The sequence below is a fragment of the Macaca thibetana genome, chromosome 2, assembly GCF_024542745.1.
Source record: "Macaca thibetana thibetana isolate TM-01 chromosome 2, ASM2454274v1, whole genome shotgun sequence".
NCBI lineage: Eukaryota > Metazoa > Chordata > Mammalia > Primates > Cercopithecidae > Macaca > Macaca thibetana.
The window spans coordinates 113,436,839-113,461,698 of NC_065579.1; the positions used below are offsets into that span (position 1 = coordinate 113,436,839).

A 24,860-nucleotide genomic window follows, 5' to 3' on the forward strand; every position below is an offset into this window, starting at 1 on the left:
CAAAATGTCTCTCAAAATTCATTGAGATAATGACAAAATCAGGATAGAAAAAGGAATTAATGCAGCTCAACAATATTCAGAAAATGAATACAATTCCTGTCAAAAATGTAATATCCCCAAATCATTTAGTGTGATTGGCAGCATCAAATAGAGGAAAATGAATTTCTATTTAAAGATGTGGTTGGTTGTTTTCTAAGAGCTCAGGTTCATAGTGTTCCTCCTGTGCAACAGATGTCTGCCCCCAGGCTCTGAAACACCTAGCAAACCACACAGGGAAGCCACGGGCCTCCCAGTGCCTTGAAGATGCAGTTTGGAAAGCACCAAAAATAAAATAAATTTTAAAACCTGTTGTTTTACCTTCAAGTGAAACTGTTAGACACAGTTACACTAAAATATTTTGGAAAAGAAAACTGCCACTAATGTTATGAAATAAGCAAGTCAAGATGATTTTTGTAAAAAGCAAGGAAGTCTTTTGTGGGTTGACACCTCGACCCTGAAAATGAGAGAATTCCATTACTTCACTGCTCACCATACTATGTGTTAGTACAATAAACACTCCCTTTGCTCCACATGCAAAATGTAATGTGCTTAGATAATGGCTGGTCAGGTCATGAAGATCTGAAACAACCTTATCCACAGGCGTATGATCCTGAATAATATAATTTTTGATCTTAAAGAAAAAAAGAGAAATCAATAAAGAAGAGGTAAAGTTGTTTCCTAGTTTTCATTTTAAAAAGTCTAAAATGAATTCATCACCTTTGGGATGCAAAATGCAAATAAAATAAAGATTTGAGTAAAGTCCTTCCTTTAATTCGCAGGCATTTAGCTCTTATAAAGATAAAGATAGAAATATCTCAGCATGAAAGAAAGACCTTTCCTTCCTGAAACTCTACAGACAAAATTGTCGTATGAGAAGCCCCTTGAGAAGACATAAAAGGCTTAGCTCTTTCAACTTATACTAAAATTCAAATAAAATATTTACTATATATCTACTACTTACACATATATGTATAGTCAAATAGAAAAATAACAATATTTACAAGTAAGGCAGCCTGGCAAGGGGGTACAGAGCATAGGTTCTAGATTTAGACTACATATTTGAATTTTGGCTCTAATAGTTAGTAGCTGGCAAGTTCCTTATCCTTTCTAGGTTTCAGTTCCCTCAAATAATAAAACAGAGGTAATAATTATGCCTTCCACCCAGGCTAATTCTGAGGAGTAATTGAGCTAAAACAATTAAAGTGCTTAGAATAATGCTGATATGTCATAAGTGTTTAATGTTAGCCATTATTATTACTTTACGTTAGTTTTCTCATTTAATGCTTATGACAGACCTGTGAGGTATTATTACTCTCACCCTATAGGGTGAGGCAGGTTAAGAAATTTGACCAAAGTCCCACAGAGATAAAGCAGAATTTGCCTACAGATCTGTCCAGTTCCCAGCCTATAATCTTACTTCCCCATAACACTTCATATGTTCCCCACAGGTCTTGCTCTTATGTCATCATAACATTCATCAATATGTATTTAAATTTCCTTTTAAATAGATCTTTCATTCACAGAGTAACCTCTGAGGACAGAGACTGGGTGCTGCTTCTCCCTTCATTCATTAGTCTACCCATCCTTCTGCCCGTATGTCCGTATTTCAGAGCCTATTATGTGTCATGCCTTGTGTTGGGTGCTGGGATATCAAGCTGAATAGAACAGCCTCCATGTCTTCATGAAACTTGAAGTCCACTCAAAAAGACAGATAATTAAATAACCATATAATAATTATAAACTGTTACAGTTGTAATGAAGGAAAAGAAAGGGGTGCTAGAAAAGGCAGAAGAGATGAACCTCATTTAGTTGGGGGAAAATCATAAAAGGGCTTTCTGAAGAAGGGACACTTAAGCTGAGATGAGGAGGCTGAAGAGGAGGAGTTAGTCAGGCAAAGAGATGGGAACAGAAACCACTGTGCACGGGACTTCACCTGGTATGTGAGGAAGGAAAGAAGCAGGCTGGCAGCCAAACTGTGAGCTTCCAGCAGAGTGAGTGCTATGAGATGAGAAGGGAGAGGTGAGACCAGAACACCCAGGAGTATTGTGAGTTGGGAGTTTATCCTCAGTTCAATGGGAACTTCAGCTGGTTTTTAGAAAGACCACTCTACTGCAGTCTGGAGACTAGAATGAAAGAGGACAAGAGAAGAAGCTGGAAGTTCACTGGGAAGCTCTAAGAATACGGCAGACAAATGTGATGGTGGTTTGGGACTAGGAGGGCAGTAGCAAGCGTGGGGAGAAGTATACAAATTCTAGGTATATCAAATCCCCCATGCCTAACACAATGCCTGAAAATAAGAGGAATTCAATTACCTATCGACTGAATGAACGAGTAATTCCTCAAGCAGAACTGTTGCTGGTTCTCAAGCCCCAACTATCCCATATGCATACTCATCCAGCAGGCATGGGAGACATAGAGAGATGCTGAGGAAATGATGACTAAATTTGTAAACCAGCTGGCAAGACTTCACTTATGAAGACTTCTTGATGTATAAACGTATCTTTATGAAACAAAATGCCTCTCCCATTCTGACAATGAAAAATTTTAGAAGCCAGATACCTTTCTGTTATGTGACTTTCCAAGCTTGTTAGAGAAATGTATTATTTAAAATAGCCTAGAGCTACGCTGCCAGAAACACAGTAAAACACTGAGGGTGCTGAAAGAAAGCCCTTTCATTTAAGGGGGGGAAAAACAGTGCAGCAATGCACAGAAAGACAATCCATACTTGTTATTCCACTTTCCTTCTTGTAAAAACATGATCTCTGTCATTACTTCCTAAAACAGCACTATATTTTGATTGTCTATAAGCAACAAATTCAAATACAGAGTTAGTATATTTTCTCACAATCTGATAAATCCCCAAGGTCAGGAGAAAGAATGTCTTCCCCATGTTATTTAATAATTTTGATCTTTAATCCATAAGACATTTACTTTGTTAAAACTATAAAACTGAAACCATTTGGAAAATCGAAATGTTTTTCCATGCAGATATGAAAACAAGGGAATCTATTTCTATAGTCAACTGAATTTAAAAACTAGTCATCATCCCCAACACCCCTCGAAATGTTTTCCTTTCCTTAAATAGGTCAAGAGCATCAGTAATAGGGTAACAAAGACGTCATCAGGTTTACTTAGATATCAACTGCTCTCTGGCTAGGACTAAGTTAAACCTAAGATACTCATTGATCTCTCAACAATTAAAGCTTCAAGTTTTTTTTTTTTTTTTTTTTTACATTAGTTAAGACAGTATATTGCCTTGGCTAAAGTAATAAGCTCTAGAGTTTGGGGCACAAACGAAGCTTGATTTTGCATAGAAAAAGAGGGCTCATTGGCAAAAGATTCTGTTCTAAGGTTCAGCCAAGTGTCTTGTACAACTTTGATCAAAAGGCCAACTACCAGCACCCTCACCACTGCTTCTGATAGGGAGATAAGAAGAATAAGTGGGCCTATATGGGATTCTATGGGTTGTTAAGGAGCTTAAAAATAAAACATAATTTACCTTCTTCCATTTGGCAGGAACCACTTTTGCCTACACTGAAAATAAAGCTTTGTGTGATCCCCTCTACCTTTAGCATGCCTTTGGAGTCTTGAAAATGCTTTTTCTGTAGAACCAGAAAGCGATATGTGAGTGCATCAAACAATGCTTTGTTCCTGTTACTCTAAGAGCTATTTTAAAGAAACCTAGTGACCATGGCAGATGATGAAAGAAGATCTCAATAAAAAGTCTACTGAGATTTAAGGTTGAATAAAACAAAGGCATAAATTGTTCCATCTATCTTTTATCACCCGAGAAGATTGTATATTGATAGCTAAAATTCATATGTTAACAACATATAAACAAATCATTAATATCCAAATTCATATAAACTAAATGAATAACCTCAAATTTATGTTACTCTCACTTTATTAACAAAGTTCTTCTTTCTTCTTAGTTTGCACCAAACTTACTTAGTAAAAGTAGTATAAAATCATCTTTTATGAGGTGGCTGGCAATATGGCTGAATAGGAACAGCTCCGGTCTACAGCTCCCAGCGAGATCAACCCAGAAGGCAGGTAACTTCTACATTTCCAACTGAGGTACCCGGCTCATCTCATTGAGACTGGTTGTACAAAGGGTGTAGTCCACGGAGGGTGAGCCAAAGCAGGGTAGGGTGTCGCCTCACCCGGGAAGCACAAGGGTTTGGGGAACTCCTTCCCCTAGCCAAGGGAAGCTGTGAGGGACTGTGCCATGAGAAATGAAGCATTCCAGCCCAGATTTTTTACACTTTTCTCATGGTCTTTGCAACCTGCAGACCAGATTTCCTTGGGTGCCTACACCACCAGGGCCCTAGGTTTCAGGCACAAAACTGGGCAGCCATTTGGGCAAACACCGAGATAGCTGCAGAGTTTTTTTCATACCCCAGTGGCACCTGGAACGCCAGTGAGACACAACCATTCACTCCCCGGGAAAGGGGACTGAAGCCAGGGAGCCAAGTGGTCTGGCTCAGCAGATCCCACCCCCATAGAGCCCAGCAAGCTAAGATCCACTTGCTCGAAATTCTCGCTGCCAGCACAGCAGTCTAAAGTCAATCTGGGACACTCGAGCTTGGTGGGAGAAGGGGTGTCCACCATTAGTGAGGCTTGAGTAGGTGGTTTCCCCTCACAGTGAAAACAAAGCCACCTGGAAATTCGAACTGGGCAGAGACCACTGCCGCTGGGCAAAGCTTCTGTTGCCAGACTGCCTCTCTAGATTCCTCCTCTCCAGGCAGGGCATCTCCAAAAGAAAGGCAGCAGCCCCAGTCAGGCACTTACAGATAAAACTCCCATCCTCCTGGGATGGAGCACCTGGGGGAAGGGACGGCTGTGGGCACAGCTTCAGCAACTTAAACATTCCTACCTGCTGGCTCTGATGAGAGCAGTGGCTCTCCCAGCACTGCGCTCGAGCTCTGCTAAGGGACAGACTGCCTCCTCAAGTGGGTCCCTGACCCCTGTACCTCCTGACTAGGAGACACCTCCCAGCAGGGGTCAACAGATGCTCATACAGGAGAGCTCCAGCTGGCATCTGGCAAGTGCCCCTCTGGGATGAAGCTCCCAGAGGAAGGAACAGGCAGCAATCTTTGCTGTTCTGCAGCCTCCACTGGTGATACCCAGGCAAACAGGGTCTGAAGTGGACCACCAGCAAACTCCAGCAGACCTGCAGCAGAGGGGTCTGACTGTTAGAAGAAAAACTAACAAACAGAAAGGAATAGCATCAACATCAACAAAAAGGATGTCCACACAAAAACCCCATCTGAAGGTCACCAACAAGCGCAAAAGGCTGAAAATTCCAAAAACCAGAATGCCTCTTCTCCTCCAAAGGATCACAACTCCTTGCCAGCAAGGGAATAAAACTGGATGGAGAAAGAGTTTGATGAATTGACAGAAGTAGGCTTGAGAAGGTGGGTAATAACAAATTCCTTCGAGCTAAAGGAGCATGTTTCTAACCCAATGCAAGGAAGCTAAGAACCTTGAAAAAAGGTTAGAGGAATTGCTATCTAGAATAACCCATTTAGAGAAGAACATAAATGACCTGATGGAACTGAAAAACACAGCACAAGAACTTCGTGAACTGTATACAACTATTAAGAGCCAAATCGTTCAAGCAAAAGAAAGGATATCAGAGATTGAAGATCAACTTAAGGAAATAAAGTATGAAGACAAGATTAGAGAAAAAAGAATGAAAACGAATGAAAAGAGCCTCCAAAAACATGAGACTATGTGAAAAGCCCAAACCTATGTTTGATTGGTGTACCTGAAAGTGATGGGGAGAATGGAATCAAGTTGGAAAACACTCTTCAGGATATTTTCCAGGAGAACTTCCCCAACCTAGCAAGACAGGCCAACATTCAAATTCAGGAAATACAGAGAACGCCACAAAGATACTCCTCCAGAAGAGCAATCCCAAGACACATAATTGTCAGATTCTCCAGGGCTGAAATGAAGGAAAAAATGTTAAGGGCAGCCAGAGAGAAAGGTTAGATTACCCACAAAGGGAAGCCCATCAGACTAACAATGGATCTCTCTGCAGAAACTCTACAAGCCAGAAGAGAATGGGGGCCAATATTTAACATTCTTAAGACTTTTCAACCCAGAATTTCATATCCAGTCAAACTAAGCTTCATAAGCAAAGGGGAAATAAAATTCTCTACAGACAAGCAAATGCTGAGAGATGTTGCCACCACAAGGCCTGCCTTACAAGAGCTCCTCGAGGAAACATTAAATATGGAAAGGAAAAACTGGAACCAGCCACTGCAAAAACGTACCAAATTATAAAGATCATTGACACTATGAAGAAATTGCATCACCTAACGAGCAAAATAACCAGCTAGCATTATAATGACAGGATCAAATTCACACATAACAATATTAACCTTAACTGTAAACAAGCTAAATGCCCCCAATTAAGACACAGACTGGCAAATTGGATAAAGAGTCAAGAACCATCAGTGTGCTGTATTCAGCAGACCCATCTAACATGTAAAGACACACATAGGCTCAAAATAAAGGGATGGAGGAATATTTACCAAGCAAATGGAAAGAAAAAAAAGCAGGGGTTGCAATCCTAGTCTCTGATAAAACAGACTTTAAACCATCAAAGATCAAAAAAGACAAAGAAGGACATTACATAATGGTGAAGGGATCAATGCAACAAGAAGAGCTAACTATCCTAAATATATATGCACCTAATACAGGAGCACCCAGATTCATAAAGCAAGTTCTTAGAGACCAACAAAGAGACTTAGACTCCACACAATAATAGTGGGAGACTTTAACACCCTACTGTCAATATTAGACAGATCAATGAGACAGAAAATTAACAAGGATATTTAGGACTTGAACTCAACTCTGGTCCAAGCAGACCTAATAGACATCTACAGAACTCTCCACTCCAAATCAACAGAATATACATTCTTCTCAGCACCACATTGCACTTATTCTAAAATTGACCACATAATAGGAAGTAAAACATCCCTCAGCAAATGCAAAAGAATGGAAATCATAACACAGTCTCTCAGACCACAGTGCAATCAAATTAGAATTCAGGATTAAGAAACTCACTCAAAACCACACAACTACATGGAAACTGAACAACCTGCTCTTGAATGACTACTGGGTAAATAACAAAATCAAGACAGAAATAAATAAGCTCTTTGAAACCAATGAGAACAAAGACACAACACACCAGAATCTCTGAAACACAGCTAAAGCAGTGTTTAGAATTAAATTTACAGCACTCAATGCCCACATCAGAAAGTGGGAAAGATCTAAAATTGACACCCTAAGATCACAATTAAAAGAACTAGAGAAGCGTGAGCGAACAAATTCAAAAGCTAGCAGAAGGCAAGAAATAACTAAGATCAGAGCAGAACTGAAGGAGATAGAGAGATGAAGAACCCTTTAAAATATCAATGACTACAGGAGCTGGTTTTCTGAAAAGATTAACAAAATAGACAGATCACTAGCCAGACTAATAAAGAAGAAAAGACAGAAGAATCAAACAAACACAATAAAAAATGATAAAGGGGATTTTACCACTGATCCCACAGAAATACAAACTACCATCAGAGAATACTATAAACACCTCTATGCAAAAAAACCACAAAAAACAAAAAACTAGAAAATCTAGAAGAAATGAATAAATTCCTGGACACATACAACCTTCCAAGACTAAACCAGGAAGAAGTTGAATCCCTGAGTAGACTAATAACAAGTCCTGAAATTGAGGAAGTAATTAATACCCTACCAACCAAAGAAAGCCCAGGACCAGAGAGATTCACAGTCAAATTCTACCAGAGGTATAAAGAGGAGCTGGTATGAGTTCTTCTGAAACTATTCCAAACAATAGAAAAAAAGGGACTCCTCCCTAACTCATTTTATGAGGCCAGCATCAGCCTGATACCAAAATCTGACAGAGACAAAACAAAAAAAGAAAATTTCAGGCCAATATCCCTGATGAACATTGATGCAAAAAGCTTATCCACCGCAATCAAGTCGGCTTCATCCCTGGGATGCAAGGCTGGTTCAACAGAGGCAAATCAATCAACACAATCCATCACATAAATAGAACCAATGACAAACACCTCATGATCTCAATAGATGTAGAAAAGGCCTTCGATACAATTCAACACCCCTTCATGCTAAAAGCTCTCAATAAACTAGGTATTGGTGGAATGTATCTCAAAATAATAAGAGCTATTTATGACAAACCCATAGCCAATATAATACCGAATGGCCAAAAACTGGAATCATTCCCTTTGAAAACTGGCACAAGACAAGGATGCCCTCTCATCACTCTTACTCAACACAGTATTGGTAGTTCTGGCCACAGAAATCAGGCAAGAGAAAGAAATAAAGGGTATTCAAATACGGAGAGAGGAAGTAAAATTGTCTCTGCTTGCAGATGACATGATTGCATATTTAGAAAACCCTATCATCTCAGTCCAAAAACTTAAGCTGATAACCAACTTCAGCAAAGTCTCAGGATACAAAATCAATGTGCAAAAATCATAAGCACTCCTATACACCAGTAACAGACAAACAGAGAGCCAAATCATGAGTGAACTCCCATTCATAACAGCTACAAAGAGAACAAAATACCTCGGAATACAACTTACAAGGGATGTGAAGGACCTCTTCAAGGAGAACTACAAACCATTGCTCAAGGAAATAAGAGAGGACACAAACAAATGGAAAAACATTCCATTCTCATGGATAGGAAGAATCAATATTGTGAAAATGGCCATACTGCCCAAGGTAATTTATAGATTCAATGTCATCCCCATCAAACTACCAATGACTTTCTTCACAGAATTGGAAAAAACTACTTTAAATTTCATGTGGAACCAAAAAAAGCCCATATAGCCAAGACAATCCTAAGCAAAAAGAATAAAGCTGGCGGCATCATGCTATCTAACTTCTAACTATACCACAAGGCTACAGTAACCAAAACAGCATGGTGCTGGTACCAAAACAGCATGGTGCTGGTACCAAAACAGATATATAGACCAATGGAACAGAACAGAGGTCTCAGAAATAATGCTACACATCCACAACCAGCTGATCTTTGACAAACCTGACAAAAACAAGCAATGGGGAAAGGATTCCTTATTTAATAAATGGTGCTGGGAAAACTGGATAGCCACATGCAGAATACTGAAACTGGACCCCTTCCTTACACCTTATACAAAAATTAACTCAAGATGGATTAAAAACTTAAATGTAAAACCTAAAACCATACAAACCCTAGAAGAAAACCTAGGCAATACCATTCAGGACATAGGCATGGGTAAAGACTTCATGACTAAAACACCAAAAGCAATGGCAACAAAAGCCGAAATTGACAAACGGGATCTAATTAAACTAAAAAGCTTCTGCATGGCAAAACAAATTATCATCAGAGTGAACAGGCAACCTACAGAATGGGAGAAAATTTTCGCAATCTATCCATCTGACAAAGGGCTAATATCCAGAATCTACCAGGAACTTAAACCAATTTACAATAAAAAAAAAAACCAACTCCATCAAAAACTGGGCAAAGGATATGAACAGATACTTCTCAAAAGAAGACATTTATGTGGCCAACAAATATGTGAAAAAAAGCTCATCATCACTGGTCATGAGAAAAATGCAAATCAAAACCACAATGAGATATCATCTCACGCCAGTTAGAATGGCAATCATTAAAAAGTCAGGAAACAGATGCTGGAGAGGATGTGGAGAAATAGGAACGCTTTTACCCTGTTGGTGAGAGTCTAAATAAAACCACTGGGAAGATAATGTGGCGATTCCTCAAGAATCTAGAACCAGAAATACCATTTGACCCAGCAATTCCATTACTGGGTATATACCCAAAGGATTATAAATCATTCCACTATAAAGATACATGCACACATATGTTTATTGCGGGACTGTTCACAATAGCAAAGACTTGGAACCAATCCAAATGCCATCAATGATAGACTGGATAAAGAAAATGTAGCACATATACACCATGGAATACTATGCAGCTATAAAAGAGGATGAGTTCATGTCCTTTGCAGGAACATGGATGAAGCTGGAAACCATCACTCTCAGCAAACTAACATAGGAACAGAAACCAAACACCACATGTTCTCACTCGTAAGTGAGAGGTGAAGAATGAGAAAACATGGACACAGGGAGGGGAACATCACACACCAGGGCCAATCAGGGGTTGGGGGGCTAGGGGAGGGATAGCATTAGGAGAAATGCTAATAATAATGTAGATGATGGGTTGATGGGTGCAGCAAACCACCATGGCACATGCATACCTATGTAACAAACCTGCACATTCTGCACATATATACCAGAACTTAAAGTATAATAATAATAAGAAGAAGAATCCTGTTCCAAGCAAAAAGAAGAATGTGAAGAAATATAAGTGTGGAAAACACGACGTGTGAAAATAGATCAGCTTGGTCAATGGATTGACATTGTGTAACATCCAAAAGAGTGATGCAGAACTACCTAGACCAGAATGGAAAGATGTCTTACATAGCTACAGGCATACCTTGTTTTACTGAGTTTTGCTTTATTGCACTTTGCAGATATTATGTTTGTTACAAGTTGAAGGTTTGTAGCAACCCTGTGTCAAGCAATCTATCAGTGCCATTTTTACAACAGCATGTGGTCACTTTGTGTCTGTAGATCACATTTTTTTAATTCCTGCAATATTTCAAACTGTTTCAGTGTTATTTATTTGTTAGGGTGACCTATGATAGTGATCTTTCATGTTGTAATTGTTTTGGGGTGCCATTAACACATCCCATATAAGATGGTGAACTTGATTAATAAATATTGTGTGTTTGATTGCTTTGCTGAAAAAAAAATCATCTTTTACTTAGTAAAAGCTGTATAGAATCATCTTCCTTAATAAGAAAAATCATTTATTCTGGCATGGAAAATAAAAACCTAAGCTCAGACCTTGGACAGCTATTAATTACAAAGAAAAATGAGAAAATAGCATACCTTAAACATAACGGTTTATTTAAAATATATAAATTTATTAATAAAATCTTAAATAATACTCAATTCTATGCAAGTGTACCAAATGTTATTTTCATTCTCAATAACATCTCACACAATAGATAGCTCAACTGAGTAAAGGTTGTATATTTTCATTTTTGCTAAACAATCTCCATTTAAAACAAATATATTGCTAGCTGTCTATATGTAAACAGGAAGGACTAATACTTCTAGACAAAGTAAATATTATTAAAATAAGATATTTCAATCAATTTTAGACCAACCATAGTTTTGAATAGCAGACAGTATAAAACATAACATCACCCTTCATTCAAACTTCATTCAAATATATAATCCAAAAATCTCAAACTTTTGGATTATATATTTCTTCAAGTTACAGGTCATTTATTGTCAAAATAATAATCCTTTGATATTTTCTTAAACAGATGAAATTTGCTTTCTTTTCCTAGGGAAATGCCAGACTATAACGATATCTAAGAAATATGATTAAATTAGTTTAATTACTTGATGCTGACTTGATATAAGTCACTGCTCTTTAATGCAAAAACTGCCACTTGCAATTAATGATTGTTGGTACTGCTTCAATTGATCAAATGTCTAACACACATAAAACATTCAAAGAAGTTCTGTGTATCTTACAGCAATTCAGTGGAGAAGTCTTGTCCCAGGGGTACGTAAATCTGAAGTACAAGAAACCTCTGGATCAATCCAACTAGAATGAGAGGGGAAAATACACATTCAAATGTTCAAAGCATTTATATGTGCATATAAACAAATACAATCACACACCATCAACAAGCTGAAGCTTTTAGCATTTCAGTAATACACAGAACTGCAATAGCACTACCTATGAGTTACAATCTCATTACGAAAGTAAAAAAATTGATGAAAATAAAATCATACTCACAACAAATGTTGTCTTTTAAAGTCCCATCTGTGGCCTTGGTGAAATCTTTATTAAAATTTTAAAAATAATAAGTTTTTATTTATTATTTTTATTAGGTTGGAAGAGAATGTACACACAGAACTGCATTCAACAGAGACATATAAAATTGAACTATAAATTCCCTTCAAGGCAGCCATAAAAGCATGTCGCAATTATTTTTATTCACTGGCAGTTTTAACTGTACTAAACAACTTAATAAAAAACAATAGATCAAGAAAAACAATTCTAATTATGACAACTACAACTGAAGGTTTGATGAGCCATAGCTAATTCATATGGTTTTAAATGTGTCCACAATGAGATGAATAGAGGAACATATTTTCATTTATACCTTTTGTTAATTAACATATATTTAATTAATTTAATGTTCACTGAGAACTGCTAGCTTTTATTCCCTATTACTAGCTTCATCTGGATTAAAAATGTTTGCAGAGAAACCAGTCCCTATAGTGCTTTTGACAGCTGAATTCTACAACTGCTTTAAAAAAATCAACTGATTTTATGTTACCTCTCCAGACCTGTTCACTTAATGCCTTTCCTCTTAGGTTTTGAACTTTTGCTTGATCTCTCAATTATGGTGCTCTTAACAGATGTTTTTAGTATGACACTTCCTAAAACATGCAACTTACAAATATATTTTCCTGCTGTGGGACTTTGGGTAGAAAATGGAGATGTCTTAATTTATCTGTGAACCTCTCCTACAAAGCCAATAGTACAGACCAACACATGGATTAAAAACAAAAAAAGGCAACTGGTCTAAAACTCATGCTATGTTATGTTATTCCAACGTAGTAGGCTTAACAAATTAAGGGATTTTAAAGTAACAACACATTTTTGGATAGTCTATATAAAGAACTTCTGGTTTATGATTTCCATTTTGCAACCTTCCTGAACAACTTACACAGTTCCTACGTTTTATCCCAAATTTACTTTCTAAACAATAGATATATTTGATAAAATATGCATAACATTTTCATCAAACATACAGGGATAACTTTTACTTAAAAGTACTAAGCTTCTGCTTAGTATGTTCCAGAGGGCCCTCGGTAGTGTAAGAAATGTAGCAGAAATAACAGATCACAGGCTTTGACCCTAGAAAATTCTCTAGAAATCTGATTTTACCATATTTATGTGAAAAGCCAGTGAGGCCACCAGAGCTCTGGTCTACAAAAGCAAAGTGAGATACCAAAATGAGGCCAACTTAAATAAACCATCCTCAATCAATCTCTCTTGCATCTTGCATTGATTGGCCCCACAGTATTTTTCCATTGCACAATGGCCTCTGTAAATAGAGCTGAGAGAACAGCAGGATAAGTGAAATCAGTCTTTAAAAGAGGTCCCTAATTTATGTCACAAATCTCACTGAATCAGCACTGTTCTCTTCAAACACAAAGAGTTACACATATAGGGCATTTTTATATGAGCATTTTTAGATATAAAAGAGTTCTACACTCAAAAAAAGAAAGCTTTGTAATTCAACTTTCTCACATATAGAAGCCCTAGTTTCCAAAAGGCTTCACTTCTAAGATTAAAAGAAATATGACGATACCATATGGTGATGATCTGACAAAAAAAAAGTACTTTAATAACATTTGACACAGACTGATCCTGTGTGTCAGATGCTAAATAAATTCTATAGTAACATTTATTTTCCAGTGGCTTAGTATATTTAAACTGACTATTCATGTCTACATTATATTTAAAATCACTCTAAGTATTGTTGAATGTGGAAATTGTTAGTCAAAAATGTCCATCAAGAACATAAAATTCATAAAAATTTAGTTTCTTCCTGAAATATGCAGCTTTTTACAGTTTTATAATCTGTTGTGTGTCAGAAACAAACTACCTATTTTTTTTTCCCACTTCAACAAACAAAACAGGAATCAGTTATCCGTTCGTTATGGCTTATTCCATATCCCTTGAGCAAATTAGAAAACCTGTGTGGGCCCTTTTACTTTTCATCTGTAAAACTGGGTTAATAGTTCAGATTTACAACTCATAGGATTATTTATATGGATTAAATTAGGTCTATCATACAACAAAGATTACTGAGCACCTACTACATACAAGACTCAATGCTGAAGTTTTTGCAGTAGATGAGACATACATGGTCTCTGCCCTTTTGGAATTTATATTCTAGCTCCATGAAGAAGGTCAGGGTGCTATGAAAGCATATAACCCTGGTTCCTTGCAGGGGAAGAGGATGATTAGTGAAGATTTTCTTGAAGGACAAGCATTGAAACTCAGCTGGGATGAATACACAGGAATTGACTGGGCACGCAAGATGGGTGTAGGAGAGAGGAACAACTGTTGCTGGCAGAGGGAGTACTCCATCCTATTATGGAAAAGGATGGAGTAGGCTGGATAAAATTAAAAAGAGCTTAATGGGCTGGTAGGAGAGACAGAAGAGGAAATGCAGCGGGAGATGGGTCTGGCAAAGTAGAGAGGAACTCAATTATGTGGGGTCTTAAAGACCATGTGAAGAATATAAGTCATCCTAAAATCAACGGTAAACCATTCGTACATTCATTCATTTATTCAACAAAGATTTACTGAATGTCTATTCTTGGGGAAAAATGCTCTAGGTAGAGGGTACAGTCTGTGCATGGGTGCCAAGGTGATAGTGCACTGGACTATGTTTCAAAACAGCAATGGGACCTGTATGGTTGCAACAGCATAAATAAGAAAAGGAGTAATAGGAAATAGGTCAGAATTAAGAAGGGCACCAGATATTGCAGAGTCCTACAGGTTTTTGGGTTTTAATCTGAGAGAAATAGGACATTTTTAGTGGAGGAGTAACATTACTTGTATGTTTCTAACAATTTAAAAGTATCACTCTGGCTGCTAATTTGACACCAGACTGTAATAGAGAGGCCAGGTCAGAAACAGGGAGACCAATTAGGTTACTACAATAATCCAAGCATGAGATAATGGTGGCTTTGACCAGTAGCACTGGAGGTACCAAGTGATCAGACTCTCAACCTATTTTAAACATAGTGCCAACAAGACCTTCCAGATAGACTGAATGAAGAGAAAGAAATATCAAAGCTGATTTAAAAGGTTTTTTTCTAAGCAACTGAAAAGATAAGTTGCTAACAGAAGAAATGGGGCAGCCTGCAGGAGGAGGAATTTTGAGGAGTAAAGACCAGAAGTTAGGCTTTGGACGTATTATATTTCAGCTGTCCAAGTGTAGAAATGTCAAGTAAGTAAGATGATATTCAAGAAGACTAGAGTTTAGGAGAGAAGTCTGAGCTGTAAATGTAAGCTAGAGTAAGACAGAGATGGCATTTAAGTCCATGAGCTGGAAGTTGATAACCAAGGGAGTAAGTGTAGATACAGTGCCAAGGACTGGGTCCAGGGATGCTGCAACATTAATTCAATTGGGGGAAAGAGGAAGAACCACAAAAGGAGGCTAAGAAAGAAGAACAGTGAAATGGGAAGAAAACTAGGAGTATGGACATCTTGGGTCTGAGTGAGGAAAGTATAAGAAGGAGGTGTCAACTTTCTCAAAGGCTGCTAATATGTGAAGTAAGATGAGGGCTGAGAACTGTCCACTGGATTCAGGAAAATAGAGGCAGGTCAAAACCATTGAGGGGTTTTAAACAGAGGAAGTCATGACAAGATAAAAATGATACTAAAGTGGGGGCCCGAGGAGGCCTGGGGAAACCTCATAAAGGTGACCTCATCCTCCAGAGCACCTGAAATGCAGAACAATGCCAGGCTTCAGGGATGCTACTCCCCCGAGACACATCATTTGATTTAGATGCCACAGGCAGAGAAAACAATGGTTTCAAACACGAGCCTCCAACAGAAGGCTCTGAAGAAGACCTCCAAATGACATATGTTTATGTGTGACAGAGCTGCTTCTCATATGGGCAACTCTATATAATGTGCTCCAGAGTGAAGAGCAGCAGGGATTGATTTATTTAGCTGGTGAAGGGTTTACTCAAGCCTCATTATCAAGGCCAGCTGGTTACAATGAAAAATTATGACCCAAATTGTCATAGCTTCATAGTACAGCAAATTTAACACACTTATTGAATGCCAACCATGGACCAGGCACTAAGTTAAGGGTACAAAGAAGATGATTCAGGAAGATCCCTGCCCTAGAGAAGTGCACAGTCTGATAAGTAATATTACAATTTCCTTTACTTTATGTGTTTGAGATCCTCAAATACAAGTTAAATCAGAAATCTTATTTTTTAAAATGAAAAGTTAAACATACTTAATTTCATTACTAAACTTTCTTTCTAAGTAGTACCTAATACAGTCGGAAACACAAATAGGGTACCTAATGTCAAGTTTGCATAAATAAAGTGGATGTTTACTCTTAAAATAGGAATACATAATGGTAATTAAATTTAGAAATGTTAATTAAAAGCCAATTATCTATTCAAGGCATGTCATTTAATTTAAATTTAACCATACAAACTTCACATAGAAGGTCGTTTTACACAAGTAAAAATAGCTATAAATTTCTTTTATCAAAAATTCCAAATAATTAACCTTAAAGGCATTAGTGCAGGGCAGACTATATAAACTGCTTCATTCGTTACAGTGCTACATGTGATATAGAAAAGTCAGATTAACTTTTAATTATAAGGCATTGTACAAGAAATACATTAAAAGATTCTTCTGTTTTTTTACAATTAAAACCATCATCTTTCCATTTAAAAAAGTAATTATGACACATTAAACTTGGTTTGTTTCTTAAAAAAAACTTCAGATAAAAATGGAAAAGCAGAGCTTGTATTTAATCATTCAGCCTTTAGTAGAGGAGGAATCTTTCTCAGAATCAAGTGAGAAAGGTTACTAAAAGTGATTGATTTTTATTAATAAGGTAACCATGTGCATTGATACTGAGGACACTAAATGAAAATACAGGTGGGCTTTATAAGTTAAGAAAAAAACAAAGGAACAATTGGCTTAGAACAAAGTCATGTTCTTGAAAGTCAAATGTATCCTTCTGTCTTACAAAACCAATATCCTTAAAAAGATGTCCTGTGCCTCTTGTAAGAAGATGAAACTACAGTGTCAGACAGGTTTCCCTGGATCATCTTAGTTCACCTCATTTATAAGTATAAATATATATGGAAATGCAAAAACCTACTATTACAGACAGAAACACACACAGACACACACACACACAGAAACTATTAGGAAAGCATAATCTTTAAGTGGCAGTAAATTAAAAATTATTTTTAATGATGGTTATCTCTTCTTTTTTTTCCAGTCTCTTTCTTAGTTTAGAAAGAAACAGTGGCAAACCACTTTAAAATAAATCATCTTTCACCTATAACTTATATGGCTAGTTTATGTCTTGGAAATCTAAAATATGCATGTAGTAGCTTGAAATGGTACATAAAGCACAGAACCTATATAAGTTTAGAAAACTGAATTAAATCAGGTATCAACAACAGGTCTTTTTATAGAGCTTCATGCATGGTAGGTATTCGATAAGTGTTCTAATGAATGAAAGAAGGAATAAGTAAATGATGGAAGTAAAAAACAACTATTTATATTTGCTAAATCACCTGAAATTTATATTTAAAAATAGGACATAGTTGATGAAAACTCTAGTTAATCGTTCTGATAAATCATATTCCTTAAATCAATCAGTTTACTCAAGGTCTAATTTAGTGGCAGAGCCCTGAATTGTAACCCTATCTCCGTTCATAACTGGGCTTCTGATAAATCTGGGTTATCTCTCAGGGTCTCTTCTGCTTTGAAATGCTGATCTTGATTTCTGAAGTAAATAAGAATTGAAATAGATTCTTTGGGTTTTTGTTAAATCACATATTCATACATATATTTTAATTATGATTAATATTAAAAGGTAATAAGCATATGAGTTGACATGTCACCAAATTATGCTTTATATCTTATTTCTGATATATTTTTTCTCACAAATTAATTTCTTGTAATTTAGGAATCCTGATTTTATTTCCGTTTAGCCCTGATGAGGAACCAAGCTCAGTTTGTTAATTTGTAAAAGACCTTTTATGAGGATGAAAAGAGTTCATAAGTATTAAATGTTTACAAAGCTCCTGGCATACAGTAAGTGCTCAATAAATGCTATTATCATCATAATTAATGGCTGCCAAGTACTCTTCTAAATCTTCTTTAAGATACTACTAGATTTCTAGAAGATGGTGAGGTAGAATATATTTTTTAAAAGGCCTAGCATACAATTGCCTTCTAAATTAAAAAAAAAAATTATATCACCTTACATAAACAGATGTCAGTAGAAGTCATACTAATGTGCCTGTTTATGAGACATAAAAGCATAATTTTGCATACAAAATGTTAAGTTTCAATATTAAAAATATTACTTACGGATTTGCTTATTCTCCTTTGGTAATTGAATTTTGTTTGTTTGGCTGCTGCCTTCTAGGACAAACACAAAACTTTTAACTTCTTTATCAAACTCCTATAGAACAAAATGAAAACAGCAGTTATCACAGGATATTTTACTTGGCTTCTACTATAAAATTGAAACTTCAGATCTACAGGGGAAAAAAAATCCCATAACCAAAAACTTAAAAGCAGGCTCAGGCCTTAGTACTTTTATTCTGAGACTTCCTGGGAACTAGAATACAGAAGCATGGCGAAAGGACAAAGAGCAAGGGCATTCAAGGTCTGGACTGGAAAGTGACTGAAAGTATGGATGATGGATTCTGGGCTGGAGAGAAAAGGAAGACAAAGAAAATTAATTAATTAATTAATCAATTAAACAAAATAAAACAAAACACAGGAAAAGTGGAACAGTCAATGGCCTAAAGGTCCCAACTAAGTTGAGCAAGGACCTTAAGAATAAAGATTGGGGGCAGAAAGGGATATTTTAATGCCTCACTTAGTAACATTAGAGGTCCTACAGTTTGTGGTGATAAGGACCAGGGTAAGACAGTAGGGATGAATGCTGAAGTAGAGTGGAAGGGGTTGTTAAAGATGAAGAAATCAAGAAACTGAGAAGCCCAGGACTTGGAGAGATTTTTCTCATAGATATTGAAGTCATCTAAAATTCTATATAGCAGGGCATGGAGTACAGAGAACGGTTATGACCTGTGTGCCAAAGTCTTAGACAACTGAAGAGTGGTGTCGAGGACAGCTGCAGCCAACAATGTCATGAAAGGGTTTTGGAGTGAAAGAACAGGAAAAACAGTTCTGAAATTTGATCAAGCTCTTTCTTCTATAACCTTCACTCACATTTCTTCCCCTGATTTACATGGCTCTAATTTCTAACACTTACTTTCCAAATCACAGATGGACTGCCAAGGATCTTCCATTTTGCTCCAGGATTTTTTCCTTGAGCACTGAAAATTTCAACAAATGCACCTCCCTAAAAAATGAAAACAAAATATTTAAAGTAAAAGACAAGGCTAATGAGGAAGTATTATCCATCACAGAGTCTATAACCAGTGTTGCCGGCATCTGTCAGTTAAGCTGATCTGGGATGAAACATTATCCCTGTTATTACTCCTACTTTATACGTTGATTGTATCTAAACCACAACCATTCTGATTTGGGCCACCTTGGATTAATGGTTTAAAGAATCTATTTTTAAAACATGACAAACATTAAATAAATTGTGCCATACAAACCCTACAGCATCTCAGTGGGGGACTCGTTTACTTGACACATACAGATCATTCTTGCAAAACATTTTATGTTTTGCAACCCACACTAAAGGGTTTAAATCCAATTCTTGAATCAGGCCAATACATTCAGGTAGTTATCTCTGAATACAAGTTTTCTAATCATACTGACTGGGGCTCCAACACTGGCTTTTTAACTATCTGACCTTGGAGTTATTTAACTTCTTGATTCTCCATCTGTAAAATGGGTTGTTGGATTACATAAGATACTAAACATCAAACCTCCAGCACAATATTGAGCTCCCAGCAGGGACTCAACAGCACCATCAGAGATTATTCAAAAAATGGGGAGGGAAATTAAATAGTTTAGTACTGGTCAATAAAAAGGTCTGGGAGGCATTTGGGAAGTCCTATTTTGAACATTTCTACAAGATATTTTTATATATGTAATACAAATTAATGTGCAGATCTAGAAAATCTATACAAGAGAAATCAAATATCGTTTCTACAGACAGCCTACTGGTTCCCCATTGTAAACATGAGAACATGGAAGGACACACTTATGTAAGCACACTGAGTATATTACCGAGGTCCATAAGCTTTAATTATTTAAGAAAGGGAAATTAAATAATTATCTCTGAGGAAGAATTTATCGCAAAAAAATGAGAATCTGATATGAGGACTAAATACAGTTTGAATTATAAACAATACATGAGCAAGTCTAATTTCTGTACAGAATTTCCAGCTTTTAATTTTTCTCAGTAATATAAAGATATTTTTGCCTCTGAGTTTTAACACACAATCACTTGAAGGTAAGACATTTAATGTCTTCTTCCTTAGGCGGTATTATGTGCAAACTGTATATGGGATAGAATTACTATACCTTGTGAGGGCAGGTCATTTTTCACCATGAATTTTAAATTTGAGACAGCTGGTTGTTTTAAAAGAAAAAAGTCCTCATACTTGGTGAGACAGCAAACTGTCCCTGCTGCTTTTTGCTTTCCCATGTTCTCCAAGTTTCCTGTAGTGGGCATATGCCTTTTTGATCATATACTTTACCTATAAGAAGTGAGACAAACTCTCTAAAAGTGGCCCAGTTAGTGATAACGAATGGGACAGAAGAAAGAGAACTGCAGACTACTCCCAGAGCACTCATAAGGAGGCAGGTAGTGTTGGGTGAATGAAAAGGCAGAAGCAATAGAGGTGGAGACGGGTGGAGAACTGATTCCATACAGCCAAAAACGTTCATCAGAACAGCAGGACTAGCATGCTAAGCAGACTGTAAACAAGGAGTGTAACCTCTTGCAGAGGCGAGGACAGGAGAGCAGGAAGGGAGGTGTTCAGTGAGGTGAGGAAAGCAGGTCACCGAGACACTCCAGGATATTCAAAGTGACTGAGGGCAACCCAGAAGCAGGGTTTCTCCAAGTGCGATCCTTGGACCCCCTGCATAGGAATCACTTGGGGGAAGTAGTTAAAAATGTAAATCAAGTGACCCCCATCTACAGATTCGGATTCACCAGATCTGGGATGAGGGTCCGGAAATCTGCATGTTTAAAGGTACCCTAAGAAATTCTGACGTACTCCAAGGTCTGAGATTCACTGACTCCCAGTTCTGGAAAAATAAAACAGCACATAGCCAAAGTGCTTTCCTTCTTGATGTAACAATGCATGCGTTCACTCATTCACTCTTCTAAATCGCTTCTGAGATGCCAATGTTGCAGGAATACTGAGTCTCCAAGGCGCTTGTTAAAACGTAAGATTTCTGGGCCCTGCCCTCAAGATTCTGATTCACAGGTTTCAGTGGGGCCTAAGATCTGCATTTTAAGTAGAATCACAGACAATTAATTCATATACCTTAAGAAACACTGAGTTGGAGAGTGAACAAAAGCCAAATCATACGCCTAGACATTGGTACTTTTCCTTTCTCTCTGGGTCAATAGCATTCACACACTAATTCTGTCTTACCCCTGAAAAAGACCGCATTATGGGGATAGAGGGTGCACTGTATCCTCACCCCGATCACGGCCTACTTCACCTAAGAGGAGAAAGGTATAGACAAGTTGGAGAACCGTTTCGGGTTACCTGGTACTCATTTTTGAACATTCCCGCAGGGGGCCCAGGGCTTGGGGGGCACAGAGTTCAGGGTTTCCAGCGAGTGGCGTGACCCTGACGGCTGGAAATCGGCCGGCGGGAACCCAGGAGCCCGACGGGTGGGGAAGGGCTTCGTGCTTGGCACCGACTTGGGCAGGCTCTTCTCAGACCCTCTGGCCCCTGGTCAGCTCCATCTCCGGCCCTCGACCCGCACCATTGCGGCTCCAGCCTCCGGGGTGCCCAGGTCTGGGGAGGGCGCAGCTGCCTGGACCGACTCCGGGTCGTCCCTGGGGAGTGATTGTGTGTGTAACCTACGTGACGGGGCGCCCAGTTGCGGAGCCACAGACAACCGCCCGCCGGCCCAAGAAAGGCGGGCGCGCTCCCGCTGCCGCCCCACCCCAGAATCTGACCGCGAAAGGGCAGCACCGAGCGCCACCAGCGTTCCGGCCGCGCCCATTGGTTCCCACTGGGCGCCTGCGCGTTGCGCTCTCTAGGCTTCTCGCCGACGGGCACTGGATACGCGGTGACGTAGCGTTGCCCAGGCAACCGCAGGACGCCTAGAGAAATGGCGGGCGATCCAAACGGTGAGCTGCACTCTCCTTAGGTCATGACCTCTGCCGGCTAAGAAGCCTAAACTCAGCGTGGATTAGGGCTATGCCAGGTACCGCACTCTTCTGGAGTACCTGTCGGCTTGGTCTCTCCTCTTGGTAAACACTGATAACTGGTAGGTTCCTGAGGGATACAGTCATGGACTCATGGAACCCTCACTCGGCCTTTGATTAGAGGGTTCCAACATTTGGGTTCGTTGAGGCAGTAAGAGGGTCTGCTGGACCCTTTCGTTGTTTCAGAAGAGCCTAGGAAGCCGAGATTTTTTTGTTGAAAATAATAACTTATTGAGACTAGCACTCGCTTAAATGTAACTGTTAAGTTACTTTATTTAGTTTCTAGATCAGAGCCACTTTTTACATGGAAGGTACTATTGCCAATTTTTGGCTAAGGAGCTGTGGCTCAGAAAGGTTAAATGGCTTGGCCAAAGTCATATGGCACCAGTTAGGAATTCTTGTCTGATGCTGTACTCATGGTTGAGTTAGGTCAATGGCATAGGTTAATGCTAATCAGGTACCACTCATAAAGTCCCTGCTATAGGCTGAGTGGCTCACAGGTTCACAATTCTGTGAGGTAAGGGTTAGTCTCTTTTCATTTGAGAAGATTGAGATTCAGAGTTGATTAGGAATTTACTCAAGGATGCAATGTTGAGTTTCATTTATGTTTGAGTCTAAAGCCCAGTATCATTCCACTTCACCCAAAAACCTCAAACATTTATTGTCCTATCATATGCCAACTATTATGGATTATGTAAGGGATACGAAAATGAATGCTATTCAGACCTGCTCCTTACCATAAGGAACAAATCTTCTTGAACATTCTAAGCCAAATAATAGATGGAAAGGAAATAGAGGTGGGGGCCATGGCACGTTTATACATTGCGGTATGGTGTCTAGAATCCAGACTTCTTGATTTCTAGACCAGCAAACTTAGTTCAACAGCAGTTTCTTTTAAGTTTCTGTGCTGGAGGCTTTGACAATTATGATCAATAGACATGGTCTCTGTCTTACAAGACTTACCTATGGGGGACATTTATCCGCTGATTCTTTTAACAGATAGTTTCTAGGAACATGAGATATTTCAAATACTATGCTAAGAGACTGGGTGTGCAGCGAATGGCCCTACTTTCATGGAGCTTACATAGGGGAGTGAGACAGATGATAAATAAAATAGCAAATAATTACAACTTGTGATAAATATCATGAATTCAATCACAGGGAGCAACATTGGGTGGGTATATTAGTTTCCTGTGGCTGCTGTAACATTACCTCAAACGGGGTAGCTTAAAACAACAGAGGTTTATTCTCTCATAGTTCTGGAGGCCAGAAGTCCAAAATCAAAGTGTCAGTAGGGGCACACTCCCCCTGGTGGCTTTAGAGAAGAATCCATTCTTTGCCTCATCCAGCTTCTGGTAGCTGTTGGCACCCCTTGAATTGTGGCTTCATTTGGAGGCCAGAAGTCTAAAATCAAAGTGTCAGTAGGGCCACACTCCCCTAGTGGCTTTAGAGGAGAATTCATTCTTTGCCTCATCAGCTTCTGGTAGCTGTTGGCACCCCTTGAATTCTGGCTCCATTTCTCCAGTCTCTGTCTCACCTCCATGGTCACATTGCCTTCTCCTTTTCTGTGTGTGTTTTCCCTGTGTGTCTCTTATAAAGAGGTTGTAATAGTATTTAGGGCCAACTTTGATAATCCAAAGCAATCTCTTTATTTCAAGATAATTTAATCACATCTCTAAAGACCAATTTTTCCAAATAAGGAAACATTTACACGCTCCAGGGAGTTGATGTGAATATCTTTTTTGGGCAGCTGTTAATAATAAGGATGGCAAAAGGTATAATGAGAATCTGGAGAATCTAGGGGACATCTTAAGGCTTCTAACAATCTACTTGGGTCTCTGAAAAGGGTCTTTTGACACCATAGTTGAAGTGAAATCCACAACTTTGCCCTACTTTGTTTTCTTTCTTCCTCTTATGATTACATGAGTTAATTAATATGTTTATCATTTATCTACAACCAAAAGGGTAAATAACCTCAGTTTGTCAATGAAAAAATGAGCTACAGAATCGAAAAATGAATAATTACAGTGAATCAGTAAGTCTTATTACTCAGGTGTTTTTGGTTTTGATCACCTATTTATTCAACTTAAGACTAGAAGGAAACAGTGTCCATTTATTTCAATGTCCTCACTTCCTAAAGAGAAAGTAATAGTCCAAAGCCAAACATTGTCACCTGACTGTCCTAATTTCTAACAGGTTCAGGAGACTCAGAGTTGGATTTTCATTGGCAACTACGGTATAGTGCTTATCCAGGCAATGGGCAAATCTGAAAGCTGGCCAAGTTCGTCAATGTTATTTTGCCTATGATGAGAGCCACCATTAACAATGACAATGGTAGCAATAAAGCAAAAATAAGAATGTGCAGTACTTTAACAGTATGAATTCAAAATCAGAGAAAGGAGGAAATCCAACTTTACAATAGCAAGTACTCTTCAATTTGATTGAATGCAAGCTATGAACGAAAGCTTGGATTTGACTGTGACTTCAAGGATATCTAGCAGAATT

At 38.2% G+C, this 24,860-nt stretch overlaps 1 protein-coding gene, 1 long non-coding RNA gene and 1 pseudogene across 6 annotated transcripts in view; 1 reads left to right on the plus strand and 2 right to left on the minus strand.

The window, feature by feature from the left end:
* The window catches only part of CFAP20DC (CFAP20 domain containing), a 307,261-nt gene extending 285,118 nt beyond the window's left edge, over positions 1-22,143 (minus strand). The window contains exons 1-4 of one of the 4 annotated variants that reach the window (XM_050781227.1): positions 21,685-22,143; positions 19,257-19,346; positions 18,344-18,437; positions 11,701-11,773 (exon numbers count right to left, since the gene is read on the minus strand). In XM_050781227.1, the coding sequence (XP_050637184.1) occupies positions 11,701-11,773; positions 18,344-18,437; positions 19,257-19,346; positions 21,685-21,705 (278 nt within the window). In that variant the 5' untranslated portion in view covers positions 21,706-22,143. Of the gene's footprint in view, positions 1-11,700; positions 11,774-18,343; positions 18,438-19,256; positions 19,347-21,684 lie in introns of those variants that run through there. The other 3 variants (XM_050781228.1, XM_050781230.1, XM_050781229.1) reach the window with 3 other exon arrangements.
* The window catches only part of LOC126948836 (B-cell CLL/lymphoma 7 protein family member C-like), a 1,005,321-nt pseudogene that overhangs the window by 325,156 nt on the left and 655,305 nt on the right, over positions 1-24,860 (minus strand).
* The window catches only part of LOC126948850 (uncharacterized), a 107,477-nt gene continuing 104,693 nt past the window's right edge, over positions 22,077-24,860 (plus strand). For both annotated transcript variants that reach the window (XR_007723545.1, XR_007723544.1), the window contains exon 1: positions 22,077-22,417. This is a non-coding gene — a long non-coding RNA (uncharacterized LOC126948850). The remainder of the gene's footprint in view (positions 22,418-24,860) is intronic.